The sequence below is a fragment of the Microtus pennsylvanicus genome, chromosome 10 (genome assembly GCF_037038515.1).
Source record: "Microtus pennsylvanicus isolate mMicPen1 chromosome 10, mMicPen1.hap1, whole genome shotgun sequence".
NCBI classification, from domain to species: Eukaryota; Metazoa; Chordata; class Mammalia; order Rodentia; family Cricetidae; genus Microtus; species Microtus pennsylvanicus.
Window position 1 is genome coordinate 80,449,844 of NC_134588.1, and position 21,279 is coordinate 80,471,122.

General features: G+C 50.1%; 1 protein-coding gene across 10 annotated transcripts in view; it reads right to left on the reverse strand.

Annotated features, from left to right (window-relative positions):
• The window catches only part of Arhgap22 (Rho GTPase activating protein 22), a 156,830-nt gene that overhangs the window by 23,857 nt on the left and 111,694 nt on the right, over nt 1-21,279 (reverse strand). The window contains exon 1 of one of the 10 annotated variants that reach the window (XM_075988746.1): nt 8,911-9,031. The exons of the other annotated variants lie outside the window; for them this stretch is intronic. Within the exon in view, the coding sequence (XP_075844861.1) occupies nt 8,911-8,962 (52 nt within the window). The 5' untranslated portion in view covers nt 8,963-9,031. Of the gene's footprint in view, nt 1-8,910; nt 9,032-21,279 lie in introns of those variants that run through there. 10 annotated transcript variants of the gene reach the window in all.

Genomic DNA, 21,279 nt, shown 5'->3' on the forward strand with positions numbered 1-21,279 from the left:
ACTGACTGTGTTGGATATTTTGGATATCATTTTATTTACTTAATTGGCACCCATGGACCTTCTCTGGTTAAAAAAAAATGCATCTGTTCAGGCTTTTCACCCATTTTTTAAGATCTTTATTTTTTATATTTATATTATCTTTATTTTATGCATGTGCCCAAATGTGTATATGCATGCCACTGCATACCTGTTACCTATGATGTCCAGAAGACGGTGTTTAGATTCCCTGGAACTGACATTACAGAAGGTGATGTACTTTCATATGGGTGCCGGGACATAAACCAAAGTCCTCCAGAAGAGCAGCCAGTGCTCTTAACTACTGAGTCATCTCCTCAGCCTCAAGATGATTTATTTTATATTATATGTATAGGTGTTTTGCCTGCATTTAGGCCTGAACACATGTGTGTTTGGAGTCCATGGAAGCCAGAAGAGAGTGTCGGAGCCCCTGGAACTTGAGTTGCAGATGGTTGTAACTGCCATGCGGGTGCTGGGAATTGAATCTAGGTCCTCTGCAAGAGAAGTCAGTGCTCTTAACGGCTAACTCCAGCGCCTCCTCCATTTTCTGGAGAAGTTATTTCCATGACCGAGTTTTTTAAAAGTTTTTTGCATATTCTCAATGCAAGTTCATTAGATTTGTGTGTTCAAAACCTCTTGCGGGGGGGGGGCTGGAGAGATGGCTCAGTGGTTAAGAGCATTGCCTGCTCTTCCAAAGGTCCTGAGTTCAATTCCCAGCAACCACATGGTGGCTCACAACCATCTGTAATGAGGTCTGGCGCCCTCTTCTGGCCTGCAGGCATACAGACAGAAAAATAAATAAATAAATAAATATTTAAAAAAAAACATTGAATGTTACAAAACCTCTTGCGGTTTACTTCTAAGAATAAGAATAAAAGGTTTTAATTTTGCAAACTCCAATTTACCTTTTTCCCCGCCCCTTTTATCACTTAGGTTTCTTTATTGTAGCTAAGAACTCGTGGTTTAAAAGTCTTTTTCTACGCTTTCTTCCAGCAGTTTTATGGTTTAGGGTCAATATTTAGGCCTACAAGTTAGAGCTAACTTCTGTACACAGCAGTCTGCTTCTATGGTCCTGCTGCCGCTGACCTTGCTCCCCCACTGCTTTGTCAGGCTTCTTTGGTGGTCGATGCACTATCCCCGAGTAAAGAGGTCTTAACTCCTTCCTTTCCCATCTGAGTACCTGCATTTGCCTTTCAGTCAGTTTGCACAGAATAGCACTTGAAGGCTGACTAGAAGTGAGGAAGAGTACATAGCCTTGTCTTCCTTCTGATGATGTAGGAAAGACACTCGGGTTTTTATCTTCATACGCTGATGTATTTTTGAAGACACACCACATTGGGCAGGACGCTTCTATTCCTAGTTTGTGGGGGAACTTTTAAGCAATGATGGACACTCTTTTTGTTTAAAAGTGCTCTTTAGGGCATCTGTTGAAATGAACCTGTTAATTTATTAGTTGTGTTAATAAAGCAGGCTGGTGGATTTTCAAATGCTAAACCAGACTTGTACTCCTGGAACATCTTCTCCTGGCTAATTTTGCATTAATCTGTTTGTATACATGCTATTCATCACTGAAGGAAGTCAGGACAAAAACTCAAACAGGGCAGGAGCTGATGCAAAGGGCATGGAGGGATAGAGGGATAGAGGGGTGCCTACTGGCTTGTTTCCCCTGGCTTGCTCAGCCTGCTTTCTTATGAACCCAGGACCAGCAACCCGAGGATGGCACCACCTACCATGGGCTGGGTCCTCCCTATTGATAAGTAATTGAGAAAACACCTGACAGCTGCATCTCACGGAGGCCTTTCCTCAACTGAGGCTCCTTCCTCTCTGATAACTCTAGCTGTGTCGAGTGGACACACAAAACCAGCCAGCACAGATGTCTTTGTCCAGCTTTGGCTCCAGGCAACACAGGCCTCAGAGGATCGTTAAGGAGTCTCTCCTTTTCAATTTTCTTGGGAGAGCCTTCGTGTAGAATTTTTACTATTTATTTCTTAGTGTTTGGTAGACTTCAGGAGTGTCATCTCCTATCCCAGACACTTTCTTTATAGGAAGGGGGTTTAAAAGTCACTTTAAGAGCCAGGTGGTGGTGGCTCATGCCTTTAATCCCAGCACTTGGAGGCAGAAGCAGACAGACCTCTCAGTTCAAGACCAGCCTTGTCTAAAAATAAGTCCCAGGACAGCCAGGGCTACACAGAGAAACCCTGTCTCAAAAAAAAATCACTTTAATACATATATTTTGTTTTCTACTCTAACCTGCAAGTGTTTGTGACTTATAGAGAATTTGCTTCATCTGTGTTACTAAACGAACCAGCATAAAGTTGTTTGTCATAGTCCATGGTCATTTTAGCGCCTGAAGGGTCTCTGCGTACACACGCCCCTTCGCAGCGGCCTTGAGAGGATGGCCACCTGTGTCTCTTTCTTTCAGGTCAGTCTTGCCAGACCGAAGCTCCTGTTACTGACCTCGATCAAACAGCCTTTTGTTGGACTATGATCATTGTTTTTCTCACTAGTAAGCTTTTTTAAAGGTTAGATGGTAAATAGTTTAGGATTTTAGGACAGTGGTGGCGCACGCCTGTAATCCCAGCATTTGGGAGGCAGAGGCAGGTGGATCTCTGTGAGTTCGAGGCCAGCCTGGTCTACAAAGGGAGTTCCAGGACAGGCTCCAAAGCTACAGAGAAACCCTGTCTTGAAAAACAACAAACAAACAAACAAAAAAGCCTTGACTTCAAAATTTAAATAAAAAGATCTGTTACCTTGGAGAAAAAGCGCAAGGCTGAGAGAAAGAAGCTGAGTCAGGGAGTCGCCATGATTGTCCCACTCCAGACAGACGTAGGTTAAGATCATTCCTGGTAAGCCAGCTGGTGGGCTACAGCAGATTATTAGAAATGGGCTAGTCCAGGTGCGAGCGCTAGCCTAGAAGAGGCTAGATAGAAATGGGCCAAGCGGTGTTTAAAAGAATACAGTTTCCGTGTAATTATTTCAGGTAAAGCTAGCCGTGGGGGCGGCCGGGTGCCTGGGACACAGCCCGCCGCTCTTATTACTACGACAGTCTGTGCAACAACTCCTTCACTCTGCCAAACTGAAAGAGTACTGAGCCAGCAGGGCCAGGATGGGAGCGGGAAGGGCTGGGCATGCTTGTGAGAGCTGATCACAGAACGTGCCAGCCAGGCTGCAGTTTGCCACCGTGCTGTTAGTTGCTTTCCTGTGTTTGTTTTCCTTTGCTTACTCTGGATTTGTTCCTCCTGTTCCTTGTGAATGGGGTTTACTGGATTGCTTAGATTTATGAGTCTGTAGAGTTCACAAAGCTCAGGCCCTTTGGCCTTTAGTGCCACAAATAGGCTCGTCCATCCTTTCCTCTACCCCTCGGTGACTCCAATTACTTGTAAACTAGACATCAGGGAGCTCCTCCCACGGCTCACTGATGAGAGATGTTTGTGCTAAGAACTTTTCCTCTATACATTTATTTTTGGGTAGCGTTACAGCAGAATAATGCCCCCTCTCTAAGGAACTTCCATCCTAATATCTGGAACCCATGCATAGGTTAGGCTGTATAAAAGAAGAGTGGCAATTTTGCCGATGGAATCAAAATGGCTAATTGGCCCAGTGTAGACCTAGTGGCCTTTCAAAGCAAAGGAGAAACCAGATACAAAATGGACGCATACAAACCAAAAATGACACACTAAAAAGACTTGATCAATCATGGCAGCCTAGAAGGTATAGGGAGGTCAGGAGTTGAAGAACCTGGAAAGCATCTAGGAGCGGGTGAGAAGCTGGCTTCTCCCCTATAGACTCCCAAAGGTGCTCAGCACTGTGACCCCTTTACTTAAACCAGATCTGTAAACTCGAGAACCACAGACATTACACAGATTGAGCTGTTATCTAAGCCACGGATTTCGTGGTGACCTGTTACAGGTAATGTCTACAGAGGTAGGCATGGTGGCACACATCTGTAAACCCAGTACTCTGGAGGCAGAGGTAGGAGGCTCATGGGTACGAAGCTGGCCCGGGCTACACATTTTCAGGCTGGGGAGAGCCTGTTCTCCTAAGCAAACGAAAGTCCCAAATAATAGCAAACGTGTGGTTTCTACTGCTTACAGCTCACCAACCTTTTGTCTTCTGTGTTCACGTGAGCTATTTTTTTTCAGTTCAGACACTGACGGTTTGCACTCCAAAACTATGATTTGGGCTTTCATCATCATTATGATTTTTATGTTTCTTTCATGTCTCAACGGAGCTCTTAGGACACAGTGGATTCAGCTAAAACAAAACTGCTTTAATGTCTCAGTCTGCTCATCTTGAAATGTGTGTCATTTCCGCTGTTCCCAGCTGTCTGACTTGTCCTCTCATTCTGGGCCTTACTTTCCTGCCTTTTTGCATTCCTGATGTTTTTGAATAGGTGCCAGGCATTGTGGCTTCTCAGTGGCTGAGTTCTGGGGACTTTATCTTCCTGTAAGTACTCTTGAAACTTTCTCTGAGATGAAGTTAAGATTTTTCAAGACAGGGTTTCTCCGTAACTTTTTGGTTCCTGTTCTGGAACTAGCTCTTGTAGACCAAGCTGGCCTCGAACTCACAGAGATCTGCCTGCCTCTGCCTCCCGAGTGCTGGGATTAAAGGCATGCGCCACCACCGCCCGGCTGAAGTTAGAGTTGTGGAACCTAGAGGGCTCAGGGCAGAGCTCATGGTTCCCCTGTGGAGGGAAAAGTCCTCTGGTGTCATGCCCAGTGTCTGTGCCATGGCTGTCTGGCTCTCCAGTCTGGCAGGTGGGAACAGGCTCCGCTCCATCGTGTGTCAGGGTGAACATGACGACCTCAAACCCTTCCTTCCTCAGTCTCAGGAGTTCCTCAAATGCCTATGGTCACAGGTCCACAGCTTTGTCGTGGATGCTCTGTCTCTTTACAGCCCTTCCATCTTTCCATGCACCACCCTGCAAGCCCTCGTGCTTTGATCGCCCAGACTCCAGCTGTGCTGTCTCCATCCGTGGAGGCCAGTGGCCTCCACTTGTGTCCCTTTCCTATATCACAGCCTGGAAACGTCCTTAAAGGAGCCAACTAAGACATATGTAGGACTCACTGTTTCTCAGCTCTGCGCAAAGGTCCTTCATTATCTGTCAGATGTCTTGACGACACAGCTTCAAATATACATGTGTTGGGGCAAAGTTGTGTCCATAGCTAGGGAATTGGTCCCTCTTGCTTCAAGCTGTTCAGAAGTGACAGTCACATCCCTGTATCTAAGGGACTTATTATATGTGACTTACATAGGAAGTATCGACATCCACAGCCATACACAGTCCTCACTGACCCGACAGGAAGGAAGATTACTAAGAGCATTTTACACATGCGGAAACCAAGGACATTAAATACTGGACACATGAACGAACAAGCAGAGAGCCCAGGGCAACCACAGGTTCATTCACCTGTGTGCTCAGTACGAAACCTTTGTAGTAACTGAGTGGAGTGCACGGAGAATCAAATGGCTGTTGAAACAAACTGTAGGGCCCTTTATAGCACCCCACTGTTTATGCCTATCTTAAACTGTGACAGCGAGTATTTCAGGAATAAATGCATCGTGAAGACGACAGCCTTTAGCTGTTGTTCCTGCTCCTTCCCTCTTACTTTTAAACATTTTTATTACATTTTGAAAATCTTTTTTTTAAAAAAAAACTCTTATTCTCTGAGTGTTTGGCTTGCATGTACATATGCGTACTGTGTGCATGCAGTGTCCAGAGGCCAGAAGAGGGGGCCTGATCCCCTGGGTTTGGAATTAAGATGTTCCCTGTCCAGGGTAGTTTTTAGTGGACTTGACATAAGCTATCGTCATCTGGAAAGAAGAACTTCAGTTGAGAAAATGCCTCCACCCAGGTTGTCTGAAGGGCATCGTTTTGAGTAATGATTGAGGTGGGAGGGCTCATGAGGGGTGTGCCAACTCCTAGGCAGGTGGTCCTGATATATATATATATATATATATATATATATATATATATATATATATATATATATATGCAAACAAACAAAAAACAGGCTAAGCAAGCCATGAGAAAGCCAGTGAGTTGTGCCTCTATGGCCTCTGCTTCAGTTCCTGCCTCCAGGTTTCTGCTTGGAGGTCCTGCCCTGACTTCCCTCAGTGATGCAGGATGATCATGAAGTGTAAGCCAAATAAATAAACCCTCTTTTCCCCAAGGTGCTTTTCGTCATGGTGTTTATTACAACAGTAACCCTAACTAAGACAGCCAAAAGCTGCTGTGTAGGTGTTGGGAACAGAACCTGGGGCCTCCATAAGAACAACAAATGCTCTCAAACGCTGAGCCATCTTTAAAGTCCTTCTATTATAGTGTGCGTGTGTGTGCGCATGTGCGTGTGTGTGCGCGCGCACGTATATTCACACATGCAAGCGGCATGCACATGGATGTTCATGTGGGGTCAAAGGACAACTTGTGAGATTCGGCTCTCCCACCACGTGAGTTCCGGGGATTGAACTCACATGGTCAGACTCGTGCAGCCAATGTTTGTCCCCTGAGCCGAGGCATTCCTCTGCCCTCCTTTTTAAACAAGTCCGTGTGGTCACTATGCTGCCTACCATGCATGCTGGACAGTGGTATCCCTCCTCCTAGGGGATCAACCCTCAGCTTAGCTCAGATCAACCCCCTGTTGTGAGGACCTGACTTTGCAAACTCCGTTTTAAAGAAGGGGCTTCAACTTAAGCCATGTGATGAGGGGGGCGAGGCGATGTCAGCTCCAGAAATGTGCGGAATTTGAATGGACACCCTAAGAAATCACCTATTAAGGAGCAGGACCATGAAATTTAAAGAGGTCCAAATGTTCCTGAGAGGCATCCTATCTTTGAAGATACCCTGTCAATAATGTATGGTTCTTTGTTGGGGTTTCAGAAACTACCTTACCCTATGCCCTTCTTACCCAATCCCTAGACGACAGGACATGAACTCCCCTGATTATGGCATTCCCTTTTCAAAGTTCTCCCCTCCACAGATTCTCCGCCACACACTTTCCTCATCCACCACTCTGGGGCGCTGGAAAGGCGTGGTCCAAACTCAAGTTTGTATATTAAAGACCCTTGTGTAATTTGCATCAGAAATGGGGCTCCATGAATCCATTTGGGGATCAGTAATGAGCATAACAATGTGTGAGGAGCACGTGGACTTAATCCACAAAGCATCAAAGTCCCACGCCTTGGGGGTGGAGAAAGTGAAGGCGCCATCTTGTTAGGATGAAAGGGAACACCAGCTTGGCTTTGCACCTAGGCCAGCCAGCAAGGCCTTGCGTCCACTTTTATTACCACATCCAGTTAAACACAAGGAGAGTGGGCAGTCCCAACTTGGGGCCAGAAGGTACTTTAGGGTGGGTGGGGTCCGTTTTGCACACAATAAGCAGGATGTTTAAAGTGAGCCCCTGGGCTCTACCCACTAGACAGACTGGCAGCAACCTCTCCTCCCTTCGGAGGCTGTGACCACAGCAAACACCTCCACATTGTCAGATGCTCCTTGGGGGGCAAAACCACCACTGATAGAGACCTATCTAACATACAATGTCTGTGAGTCTGACTGACTTTAATTCCACAGCCATGTGATACGATACAGCACAGGCATAATGTGGCAGGTCCACGAGAGACCCCTACCGTCCTATCAAACCTCGTTCCATTCAGTGTCCGGCAGTCAAGGCAGAGAGCTGGAGAGAACCTGGGTCCTCCTCTCCTTGCCCTTACATAGACTCCTTGGAAGTGGCAGTGGAGGGGGGGTGCTCACTGGCCTCACACAAGGCTTCAGTGCGGGCTGTGTGGTCTTGACTTCCAAACTGACCACTGTCCCTCCCTCCAGACCTGAACCAATCCCATCTCTGGGCATGGCTTGGCCATCCTCTCCGCTGGGGGCAACTCCTGCTTTCAGGGACTCAGACTGGAAACAGGCACAACCTCTGTTCCACTCTCACATCTCGTAGTGTGTCAGCAAAACCTATTTGCTCGTCTTTCTGAATATCTCCAGAACTGGATCGCTTTTCACGGGCTACCTGGTTGAGATCACAGTCATTTGTCAGCTGGAGGGCTGGCATGTCTAGGAATCTCTCTTCTGACTCCATAAATCTGTCCCCAAGACAGAAGCCACAGGGACCCGGTGAAGACTAAAAGCACCTGACACCTTGCTCGGTCCTCCCAGGAGCCCCCATACCAGCCACAGTCCTGCTAACATCCTCAGGCTCCAGACCCCACTCCTGCCCTTTTGTCCCTGGTCGCCTCCTCTCTGGAAGTGGCGTTATCAAGCACGGTCTCTTGTTTCATGGTTTGTATCTGCTCGTTCCCTGTCCAGTGCTCAGAAAGCTGCTCTTCCAGACATTGGCATGGCTTGCCCCTCGCTTCATTCATGTCTCTCTTTGAATGTCACCTTGGAGACTCTTTCCTGACCTCTCATCTCCAACTATGCTCCTTGTCAGCCACCACTGTCCCATAGCATCCAATATATTTGAGCACACAGAGTATGCTGACGTGAGAAACTTAGGCTGCTTGCCTGACCACCGTCACTTTGTCTGTATCTAGTGCCACGTATGAGAAGAGCCTGGCATAGAGGGCGTACACACAGAACACACAGAAGACAATAGATGAACAACAAGGGCGGACAAGATCAAGTGACAGAAATGCTCACAGTCCCCACTGCAGACAGACAGGCAGCCTGCCGATGTGTGTGTGGCCAGCTGTGGCCAGTGATGCAGCTGAGGCACCCACACAGAATCCGCAGGGTGCAGCCTCAGTTGCCCATCCTGCCGGGCTGACTGGACTGAACTTGCCCTCCTTCCTTCAGCTCTCTTTACTGGCTCGGGGGCAGCAAATATTGCTTGCCCTGCAAGGGTGGCTTTCCAGGTTCCCAGGCTGCTGGGATTCTGATTGTCCACTTACCCCTGGACAGGCGCCTGTTCCTCTTCAGATACTTGGAGAGGCAGAAAGGCATGGTGAGGTGAGTGAGGGACCAATGAGGAAAGGAAGACTGGGCACGGCTGAACCTGGAGTGACAGCCAGGTGCCCATACAGCAGGCAGCGAAGCCGGCGGCTGCTCTGTCTAGCTGCCGAGCAGTATAAGCTGTGGGGCCTAAGGTAGGCTCTTTCATCTCTCGCTTGTGAGGGACTTCTGCATTTTGCAGGACCTGAAAGTTGGGACTGTCCAAGGCGGGGATCCCCGTGAGCACTTCCCAGAGTACACAGATACTGGGGTGAAATGGAGGGAGGCACCCTAGAAATCACACCGCAGGCTGGTCTGCATCTGGGCTCCTGTCCTGCATCCTAGCCCAGAGCTCAGCAAGTTCCTGACCTTGGTCAGCTGCAGGGTCAGCCCGGAAAGGTGTGCTAGGAACAGGGCTCCAAGCTGAGGGTTGCTGTCTCTGGCAGTGTCTGCCGATGAATGAGCACGGGGTAAAAGCTGCACCACACAGAGCTTACTGCAGCCAGGTGTGAGCTACTTACTTTGTGTTTGTTTCCTTTTAGGTTTGTTTGTTTGTTTGTATGCTTGCTGTTGCTGTGCTCTTTTGGTTTGGTTTCTCTAAGTGTTTTGAGAAAGGGTCACATTATGTCGTTGATCTAGACTGGCCTCGAACTCACTAAGTTGCCCAGGCTGACTTCAAACTTGCCATCCTCCCACCTCGGCCTCCCTCCTCAGGCCATCTTCTCTTTGTGAGCTAAATGTGGCCAGTGATTGAGCCTACCTCTTGGGGTTCAGGAGGAGACTAGAAAGAATGCTTAGGAGATACCCTCCTCCTCTGACGTGGACCTCTTCCCGCTTTGTCACAAGCAAGAAAGCCAAAGTGCCAGGAAAGCTCCATCTCTGGGAAGTGCAGCGTCAGTACCTGAACTTAACTGGATTCTTCCCGAGAAAGAAGTCACCACACTGGTGCTGTTTCCTGCATCCCTGAAACAAAGCCGGCTGGCTGGTCCAGCCTTGCCTGCCTCCCCCAGCATCATTCTCTCTCCCAGGACACGGGGTCAGAACCTGTGTCTTAGGGTTATCTGTGCTATAGTGAAGCACCATGACCAAAAGCATGTTAGGGAGGAAAGGGTTTATCTGACTTCCACTTGTCTGTTCATCACTGAAGAAGACAAGACAGGAACTCAAACCGGACAGGAACCTGGAGGCAGGAGCTGATGCAGAGGCTATGGAGGGAAGCTGCTTACTGGTGCACTCAGAGTGCTTTCTTAGAGGACCCAGGCCCACCAGCGCAGGGATGGTCCTGCCCACAATGGGCTGGGCCCTGCTCCATCAATCACCAGTGCCCTATAGGCTCGCCTGCAGCCCTATCTTACTGAAGAATCTTCTTAATTGAAGTTTCCTCCTACCAGGGCAAAACTATGCCAGCACAGCCTGTGGCATTGGGCAGCTCCAGAGAAACTTCCCGAATGGCTGTGGCAGGAAGACATGCACCAGGTTTTGGTGAATAGGGACACAAGAAGAAGCCATTTATTTGCCCACTTCCTTATGGCATCACCCACCCCTTCAGAACCAGCTCTCCTCCACCTGCCTGTCACCAACCACTCTGCCTTGCTTCCTTTCCCCTCAGGGCCTCCTCGCAAGAGTCGCCCTCCGGCAAACTACACCATTCTCCTCTTCACAGTTTACTCCAAGGGAAAGCAATTGATTTCCAGCTTAGTACAGGTGGTTATTGCAAGTCTGCCAAGGGGCGGCCCATCTTCTGAAAACAGCTGTAGCCCTCCTCTCTGGTGGAGTGGGTAAAACAGTGGGCCCTCCCTACCTGAGGGGGTCTGGGTCCAGACTGTGCCGCCTCAAGCCCCCCTTATAAAATGACCTGGCATTTGCATGCAACTTGCACACACACATCCTCTCTTGACTACTGTAGTACAGAATCCATGGCAACATGCTAAACGTTATTTAGGGATGGTTGTCCATATTCTAATAGGAATCAATTTTTCATGGGAATATTTTCAGCCTATAGCTGTTTGAATATAGAGGCAGGGAACCTGCAGACTCAAATGTGTTGCTTAACTACATCAAGTACACACATCCAAACAACACAAGGTGGTGAAGCTGCTCCAGGGGCGTGGGATGGTCCAGGGTGAGAAGCAGGCCGCCGCCTGCCTGGGAGGGTGACTTGCTAGCAGTGGAGAGTTAGCATGCTTACTTCTACCAGGACAGCAGGACACAGGGGCCGAGGTCTGCTTCAGGAAAAGGGGAATCCCAGGCGCATGGGAAGAGAGACTGTAAAGGGTCCCCAAGTGTCAGTACTTTCTCCTCCTGGTAAAAGGCCCTCGGTATGCTTGGCCCTGGGGAAGCTGGGTCAGTCCTGCTCTGGAAAGGCCAACGCGCTCCCAGGAGCCTCTCTACCTATCAACAAGGCAGTCTCACTCCTTCCGGCATCTCCCTGGGGTTTTCCTCAGGGCTGAGGGAACATTTGACTCTGCAATAAATCTGCAAGTGGCCTTCCCAGGGGCATTTACAGAAGTGGTACAGGGGCCTGGCTCAGTAGTAGTCCCTGAAATGTAAGTCAGATCTTCCCCACCCAGTGGGAAGTCCAGAGGTACCCTCGGTCCTAACCCTGATTTCACCACAGATCCTGTTTGAACTGCAACCACCTTTGCAGCCTCAATCTCAACTCCCCCATCTCACCCTGTGTGTGCTTGTGCCTGAGGTGTTCCATGCACTTCCAGCCATGCTCAGTTCATCTTTCTCTGTCAAACAGACCGACTTCCCATCTGCTCACCCGGTCAACTTCTGCTCAGTCCAGATCCAGATCAAGTGGTCCCACTTCTCCTTCAGCTTCCTTTAAATTTCCTCCACACCCACCCCATCCCCACCCCTTTAAAAAAAAGTTGGTTTTTTTTTTTTTAATTTGTTTTTCTTTTATTTTCTGTGTATGGGTGTTTTTGCTCACCTGTATGTCTGTGCACCAGCTGCATGGTGCATGCAGTACCTATGGCGGCCAGAAGAGGGCATCAGATACCTCTGGCTGAGTTTCAGTCGTGAGCCACCATGAAGGTGCTGGGACTCAAGTCCAGACCCTCTGGAAGAGCAGAGTCAACCCTCCCGCCCCTCCCTTTTCTTCTTCTACGTGTGGTTACTGAAGCTCTAGTGTATGACAGACATTGTGTCATGTGCTAGGGACATAAACTGATGTCAGCCTCAGAGAGATTAACTAGGCCCCTAAGGGCTGTGGTTGCCATAACAACCATACCACCAAGCCACCAACCTGCTCATGCAGCATTCCCTGCTCAGTCATTCTGTAAGCTCGCTGCCATTAGCCTCAGTGCCCAGGCGTGAGTTTCCCAGGCCCAGGGGGGGCAAGCAAGCTCTGAGTACCCTCTCAGTCTAATGGTGCCACAGGTCCTCTCTGATGCTATCTGGGTTTCCAGGATTGAACTGGACAGTTATCCTAATCCTCTCCATACACACCTAGAGGGCTTGGTTTCGTGTGGGTGCCCAGGAAGGCCTATTCAATAAGAACTCACAACTACTCCTATTGCAACTGAGAAATACACCGCCCCCATTATTCACCTTGATCTGAGGTTCCTATCTCAAAGCCTGAGCAAGTACACCCCCATGGAAGCTGTCCCTCAGAGGGACTGACTGGCCACTGCTGTGGTGAGTAAGCACTGTCCTTCCAGAGTATCCTCTACCACCAAGGGTGCTCCTGAAGTTCTGAGTGCCCCTCTCCGGAGAGCTGGCCCAGTCAGAAGTGCCGGGGTGGCGCTCAGAGGGGTCTGCAAGGCACCCTGACGCACACAGTGTGTGAGGTCCCCCACTACAGAACCGAGGAAAAGGGTGCACAGGGTTTAGGTGGGGAACCAGGAACACTGCTTCTCAAGTGGAGGAGGCCCAGGAACACCAGAGCCAGGGAAGGGACCCTAAGCTGAAAAGGAGACTGTCAGTTCCCACCACAATGGCTGAGGTGGTTACATCATCACAGTGAGCTATGGGAAAGTGTCCATTAGCCAGTCACAGTTCTCTTGCTTGCTCTTCTTGCTTCTTTTGCCGCCTTCTTGCTCTCTTGTCTGATCTGTCTGTCTGTCTGTCTGTCTGCCTGCCTGCCTGCCTGCCTGCCTCTCTCATGTCCCCACTCCCCAAAACAGCCTTTCACTCTTTTGCTCTCCCCTCCTCCCCCAATGAACCCCTTGTGCTAACTCCATTGCACGTGGAGTGTTCGCTCTGTGGCATACCTTGTCAGGGCCCACCACAGGAACCCACATCACTGCTTTTTAATACTTTCAGAGTCAACACAGGGTTGCCTTTCTGGGAAAGGTCTGTGAGTCAGGGAGATCTGACAGAAACACTTCTGATCCTCTGAACTGAGAAGAAAGGGCGAGAAGGACATTGGGGGTTGAGAGGTGGATAGGACATTCTGCAGGTACCCAGGATAGACGGGCAGGGTGGCTCTCTTGATGGGATCACAGAACCTGGCCATGAACTAGGGGTAGGAAGGGTCTGGATGGTGACGGGGAAGCAGCCCTGGAGCCCAGATCAGCCTGGGCAGAGAGTAACGCCAGGCCTGAGTAGGAGCGAAGCCTACATAGGCAGAAGGGTCCTGTGAGTGAGAAGAGGCCTCCAAGCCTCGCTGTGCTCCGCCAATTTTGTTTCTAGAAACTACATGTGAGAGTAAACAGAAACCACTCTAATTGAGGCATCGAACACTTAAAAATTCTGGAAATGCTTCTCACCCTGTGCCCTTCATTGATCCCAAACTGGACACAGAACTAGCAGCTCACTAACCACTGCCCCAAACCTAACCCTACCCACAGATTCCCTGTGCCCCTTTCCACAACGGTCTGGCCTCAGGCTCTGATGCTGAGCATCATCATCCTGGTGTATCGGGTACCACCCGTGTCTGCTCAGTTTTGTCCCTGTGGCTGATGTACGCCTTCATGGCAGTGTTTGAGACCTGTTGTCCAGATAGAGGGGCGTTACACTAGACCTGAGGATACAAAAAACGGCAAGATCCCAGCTGGAGTCCTCGGCAGACCATCCATGATAAACAAACAGGCTGCAGAGAACTTGCTTAAGAAGCCAATTAGGTTGTTTCCAGGTTCTGGCTATGATAAATAATGCTACTATGAATACAGTTGAGCACATGTCCTTGCGGCATGATTGAGCATCCTTTGGGTATATACCCAAAAATGCCCCTCCACCGAAGAGTGGATAAAGATATACACAATGGAGTACTACACAGTGGAAAAAAAATAATGACATCTTGAAATTTCCTGGGAAATGGGTGGATCCAGAAAACATCATATTAAGTGAGGTAACCCAGATCCAGAAAGACAAATATAACAAGTAATCACTCATAAGTGGCTTTTAGACATAAAGCAAAGAAAAACCAGCTCACAATTCACAACCCCGTAGAACCTAGACAACAAAGAGGGCCCTAAGACAGACATACGTGGATCTAATCTACATGGGAAGTAGAAAAAGACAAGATCTCCGGAGTAAATTGGGAGTGTGGGGATCATGGCAGAGGGTAAAAGGAGAAGGGAAAAGGGGAGGGAGGGGAGTGGAGAAAAATACATAGCACAATAAAAACAATTTAAAAACAAAAGAAGCCAAATTAAAGGGAGGCAGCAGACATCAGTTCTTCAGTACCCAGTGGGAAGGCGCTGGACCAAAGGACTGAAGTTTATTATGACGACACCCCCAGCACAGACCCCAGCCCAGTCCCACAACACTAAACCTTGGACCCCTGGAGGAAGAGAACTGGCTGGCCTAGCCAGTTTCTTCTGAAAATCTGGGGTGGGGGAAAGGAATTGCAGCCTAAACTCCATGCACCTGACTCTGGCATCGTCTTCCAGCCCAAGGTGCAAAGAGTGGGCCAAGCGGGCTGCAAGGGGGAAGAGATGAGATGCAGTCAAAGGCCTGTATGAAGTTCAGCCGGCAGGAGAGGCGGGTCCAGTGGATACAATCCCAGGGGACGATGACATGCCACACAGCCAGCTGGAGAGACGGGTCCAGTAAATACAGTCCCAGGGGACGATGACATGCCACACAGCCAGCTGGAGAGGCGGGTCCAGTGGATACAATCCCAGGGGACGATGACATGCCACACAGCCGGCAGAAGAGGCGGGTCCAGTGGATACAATCCCAGGGGACGATGACATGCCATACAGCCAAGGCCCGAGGGGCTCTGCAGACAGGTCACCCCAGTCCTGCCCCTCTCTGGCTGAGCACACAGACACTGCTCCCTGGTTCGATAGCGCCACCACACATCTCTCACCAAAGCCCTGTTTCAAGATGGATGCATTCCACCCCCACAGCTGTGAGGGGCCCTGGGGCTTTACCTGGCACATTTCCCACACTTCATTTTCAAGCCAAATAGTTCTGTTTCTGTTTAGCGTCTCTAGTTTCTCTCCTGCCTGTAGGCCAGCTACACAAGACAAGTAGGAAGTCTCTTTGCTAGTGCAGCTTGTAGGTTTAACACATTCTACTACCGAGTACCAGTCCCCGGCACTACTCCAAAAAGTTGTCATTCACCTTGTAGTCTAAATGAACACAGCGCCCTCTAGAGGCAACCATTTATACTGTAGGCTCCATGAATGGTATCCTAGATGGTCTTACATGGTCTTATCTTTCTGCTTTCTACAGAAGGAACTGCTAACGCTGTTCCAACAGTAGGACTATCTGTCCGTGGTCTTCAGCAAGGCTCAGGGGGTTGAGAGCAAAACTGCACCCCTTCAGTCCTGTCCTCCTCAGGCCCAGTCATAGGTGGGGCTGGGTCCTGGCCTTGGGGAAGGTCCCAACTGTGACCTGATTCCCACCGCTCTCCATCACCTTAGCCATCCTCAGTGTGAGGCCATGACTAGCAGAGTCAATCACCTGTCCCTCCATGGACAGATATCACAGCAACCCCATAGTATCCAGAAGTGGCTCCCCCAACTATAATTATCTGTTGTTGGGGACAGAAGAGCAATGAATGGGAGGGATGGGGGGAAAGTGGGCAATGTGTCGAGTCCAGGGAGCTTCTGGGTGCACTTCCTCTCATGTTACACACCCTCGTGATGTGCAGGCTTTACTGGCTCCCTGGAATATGCTGGATTAGGCCAGATCATCAAAACGGACAGAGTGTGCCTGGGAAGCAACATGAGGACTAGAGTTCAAATCCCCAGAACCCACATAAAAGCTGGATGAGCATGGCGGCTCCCTGCAGCCCCAGAACGTGGGAGGCATAGGTCAGGGATCCCCAGGGCAAGCTGGCTAGCTACATTAGCCAGGGTTAGCGCACAGATGCACACACAATCACACCCGCAGGCTGCATGCTGACCACCACAGACACAACAGCAACAGCTAACACCAAGGGAAGAAAGAAGGGCCCAGAGCTCAGAAAAGTCCACCTTTTTGTACGCCACTGCCAACAGATACCTACTGTTCAAAGTGTGCCTTGGCGTGCCAGCTCTTCAACCACAAAATGGCCACGAGGAGTGGCCTTCTGCATATCCTCTATAGGACAGCCACCTCGTGGATGTAGCTGTTCTGAAGATACCAGGATGATACGTGGTCCAGCTGAGAGCGGGACCTCAAGAGGCATGAGACAAGATGGAGGGAGTCACAGAAACTCCCATTAATTCATGAGGCACTTAAAGCTAAGACGGGCCAGGGACAGGCCCTGCTCAGCTAGACACACTCATCACAAGGCTCACCAGATTCCCGCAGCGGCCCTGAGCTGAGGCATCAGGGATCCCACTGTAGTGATGGGGAAACAGCCTCAGGGACAGGGATTGCTGGAAACATGTGGCAATAAGCAGTGTAGACCTGCCTGTCGAAAGGTGCCTGCTTCCCTCTAGGTGGGTGTGAGATGCAAAGACTTGGGCCTCCTTTTCATGGGGATGCAGGCTTTTGTTGGTGGTAGTGGTGGTGGTGTTGAGAATCCCCAAACCATCCTTGTTGTCTAACTCTTGCTGCTCCTTGCCCCAGCAGACAGGCACTGCCAGACAGGGTGTCTCCTCAGGTGGCCCTGTGTGTCAACACCCAACCACCAGCCAGGGAGAGCCTATGTACGTCCTGAGTACTTATTACTAGGGCTGAGTGGGGGCCTGCCAAAGACAAACGCACTACTCAAGGACTCTACAGTGGTCTTGGCTGGCCTAGCTGCTTTCGGTCCTGGCTGCCGGAGAGAGAGGCTGGCTTGCCCTTCTGCACATACTTCTTATCCTCCAGAGACCTAAACAGCTCCCTTAGGAGTGGTTTTCTGTGCAACTTGGGATCCCTCTGGAAGGGACAAAAACATCAGGTAACCTGCACAGATGGTCACACGGCCTGGGGCTGCAGCCTTAATGTCTAGCATTGTCTTATAGGAGTGCAGAAGGCCTTAGCAGGCAGTGGGAAGAGGGCAGACCTGGAGCCTGAGCCATATGGGAGTGGCCAGCACACGGTCTATTTGCATAGAAAGGCTCTACCTATTAGCTCTGCTGAGCTTGTATCAGCCCAAAACTCGCTAATAGCGTGCCTGGTGATGGTGGGTGCCTGTTTGTGAGTGTCTAATGTCACGAAACACAAGCACTCTGGTGGAGGTGCTGAGACAGAGAAGAGGCCTCTTGTGGGGACACTAACTGTCTGTCTAATACTGAAACTGGACACTGGCACTCACGAGGCACTAGGAGCCAGGGCAGGGCCTTGGATGCTGGAGGCTAAGGACTTTGTCCTCCTGAGTCCCTGGCCACCTGTCTCTGTAACTTGTGCCAGCTACATTTTAGGCCTGATGTCACTCAGGGCTGAGCATGACGGGATGGATAAGGTGTCTTCTGAGAACACCAAGGGAACCCAGAGTTCTTCCTAAACAGAACGTCACGCCGCGCACTCCGGTGGCTCCCTTAGCCATGAGTTTTGCCCAGGACGCATTCCCAGCCACAGTCCCTCAGTGGACCCTCGACCCTGGCCTTAAAGCACCCAGGATAGGGGGTGTGTGCCCTGGCGGAGGTCCTGGAGGATGCCGGCACAGGGGCGCTTTGTTCTGGCCTTTGCAGTTCATGCTTGGGCAGACGCTCTGTGAATGGCACTGTTGTGGTATTTTAAGAAGATTCTACAAATAGCGCTCGCTCAGAATGGGCTTCAGAACCCAGCTCATGAATGCCCCCCACCAGGGCCGCCGCAGGGAGCTCTAGCTGGACAATAGGGCCTCACAGGGAGTAGGAGGATGCTGGGTGACCCAGCCACACTTCCCGGTCCTCCCAGTGGCCAGTTTATTGGGAGGTGTGGCTCCCTGTCTGGGTAACATCCCTTCAGCACCACCTCTCTGGATCTCCAGGGTGGCAGGCTCTGAAGCTGTCTGTGTGGGTCACGGCGGTGGGGGCGGGGTACTGGAAGGAAGAGTGCCTGGAGATTTCCTCAGACAACGCTTTATTAGGTAGTCAGAGAAACCTCAAAGACCCACTGTCCAGGCAGACAAAGGCTATTAAACTGCAATCTTTCCAGAAATTTATTCTGGAGCTTTGGATAGACAGTAATGATCTAGGTGCTTAGAAACAGGCGGGAGGGTCACAGGTTGCATTCCTGAGACTATCTGCAAGGCTGGGGTTCAGTTAGTCACCCCCCGGAAACCTTGGAGTCTCATCCCTTCACAGAGCCCTTCCCAACACGGGGAGGCTGAGGAAGGAGGCTCAATGTGTACTCAGGCACAGCCAGCACTCAGCAGATGTAGCCTCGCCCCTTCCCAGGTGAGACCATTCATCTCCCATGCCTGAAGCATGCCCCAAACATGCCTGAACTGCTGAGGACCGGCAGGCATCAAGGGAATTCCTTGTGACACCATTGAGTCTACACACCTCAGGCTGTGGCGGTCCAGCAGGCAGGACGTGGGGAGCCTGCAAGGGACGACAAGGGTAGACTTGGCCAGAGGCAAAGTGGAGGCTTTGGCCTAAGTTCAGACTTGGAAAAAGACTGAAATAAGAACCTCTCTCAAGGGGATGGAGATGACTCGGAGGTTAAAGCACTTGTTGCTCTTGCAGAGGCATGGGCTCAATTCTCTCTGCCCTCCGTGGGCATCAGACACACACGCGGTGCACATACATACATACAGGCAAAATATGCATACACATAAAATAATAAACTAGATAATTCTTTAAGTTTAATTATTTTACAGTCACTCCACCCCAACTCCAAAATATGCGAGGCTGGCCAGCCAGGGGACAGGTACCACCTACTCTGAACCCATAAAAGTTCTACATCATAGAGGCCACTGTGCCATCACTGATAATAATCAAGTCTATTAAAGTCATTAACAACCTGATTGAGCCCCGAGTAAAGGTGCTGTATCTGCGTAGCCCTGGCACAACCCTGAGTTGCACACCTTGCACACTGTTGGTGCTACGGCTCCTAGGGTCCACCTGGCTTGTTAAGGGCCAGAAGCACAGCAGCCCATAGATTCCCATCCAGTCATCAGCTTATGCAGACTGGGGACTGGCTGCGCTCAACACCTCAACCATCTGAAACAGGCCCTGAAAGCAACAGACCTGCAGAGAAGAACCTGGCTGCTGGAGCCACAAAGGAGACCTGGATGGTCTCTGCCTGACTGTCAACACCTTCCAAACCAGTATGACCAGAGACAACCCAGCCCTAGTTCCAGGTTTCACTAGTAAAGGACACAGGATGCTGTTCGCCATGTTCTAGACCTCACCGCTGCTGGTCCAAGCTACAGTGACAGGCACACAGAGGGGGACAAGCAGCTGGATGGGAACCCACGGCTGGCTGGCCACTCGTGGGAGGCTGCACCTGCTTCCTCATCTCTAGCGGGAAACCAAGAAGGGACTTCAGGGTTTCACAGGGAGTGAGTCACTTCCTATAGATGAGGTGGCTAGGTCAGAGCCTGGCACACAGTGCTCTCTGGGTCATGAAGGCTATCCTGGAAGCAAAGGTACGTCGGGTAAAAATCATTTCCCTTACTGGGCATCTTCCAGGGGCCAACACCACAGTTATACAGATGCTAATTCGGATCTTAATAAACTTGGTGAGACTTCTGGCACCCGCTTTGCTTACAGACAAAGCTATTCCTCTTTGGGGCAGAGAATTATGCTGGCTGCTGGCAGGCTGGATCCAGAGCCCTGCCCGTCCCATTGCTGGCTGCATAATCTTCCAGTGGTTCCCGGCCTCCTTGAGCCCAAGCCCTTGGCGTGCTATATCCTTGACACCTCCAAGTAAAGCTTAAATAAGAGGGACAAGACCCTGTCCAGAGGAGAGAGTACTTGCTCACATACCTTAGTAGGAATTAGCTGCTCGAAAAGTCCCTGTCTCCAAAGCACTGTCATCATCTGACCTGGACTGAGTTCCCTAAGAAATCCCCGTGCCAGGGCGGTGCCATCATTTAATCCAACTCCTGCTTTACCCTGCTTCCAGGGCATTTGTCCAGAAGACTCAGAAGTCCCGGGCAGTGATGGTGCACACCTTTAATCCCAGCCCTCGGGAGGTAGGGGCAGGTAGATCTCTCATTTCGAGGCTAGCCTGGTCTACAGAGTGAGTTCCGGGACAGCCAGGGCTACACAGAGAAACCCTGTCTTGAAAAATAAATTGAAAAAAAAATCTGAAGCAATTTTTTCTTGTTAGAGCTGTGATACAAACTGGGCAAAGACACTCAGCCAAAGCTAGAAAGTAAGTTTTATATTGCTTAAGTTTGAAGATCATCCAGGGAGCTTCCGGGGACAGTGCTTAGAGGCACTCAGAATGGTCCAGCATTTGACATACCATCGTAGGCTCTCCTACAATACAGCCTCTAACAAAACTAGGCTGTCTTGAACCCTTGGCAACACGGGTTCTTTATACCAAGAAAGCTGGGAAAGCACCTAAATCGTCATGTGATGTGTGCCCAGGCCGACTTTAAGGAGTTCGTGCTGTGAGACAGAGCTGTGAGTCCTTCTGAGATTGTCTAAGACAAAGAAGCATGTCAGCAGGGCCTACGGTAGTTTCGGGTGCGCCGCAGTGTGTCCATGACAGGATCAAGCGGGCTTTCCTTACTGAGAAGCCGGAAATTGTCAATTTTTGTGCTTGTGTGGAAGGCACAAGCACAGAGGCAGAAAGCTAAATAAATACGCAGCTTTTAAAAATAAAGGTAAAAGCCGGGCGGTGGTGGCGCACGCCTGTAATCCCAGCACTCAGGAGGCAGAGGCAGGCGGATCTCTGTGAGTTCGAGACCAGCCTGGTCTACAAAGGGAGTTCCAGGACAGGCTCCAAAGCTACAGAGAAACCCTGTCTCGAAAAACCAAAAAAAAAAAAAAAAAAGGTAAAGGCTTGGTCTGTGGTGGGGAAAAATAAAAGACCATCCAGGGGAAAGAAATATTGACGGAGAACTGCCTATT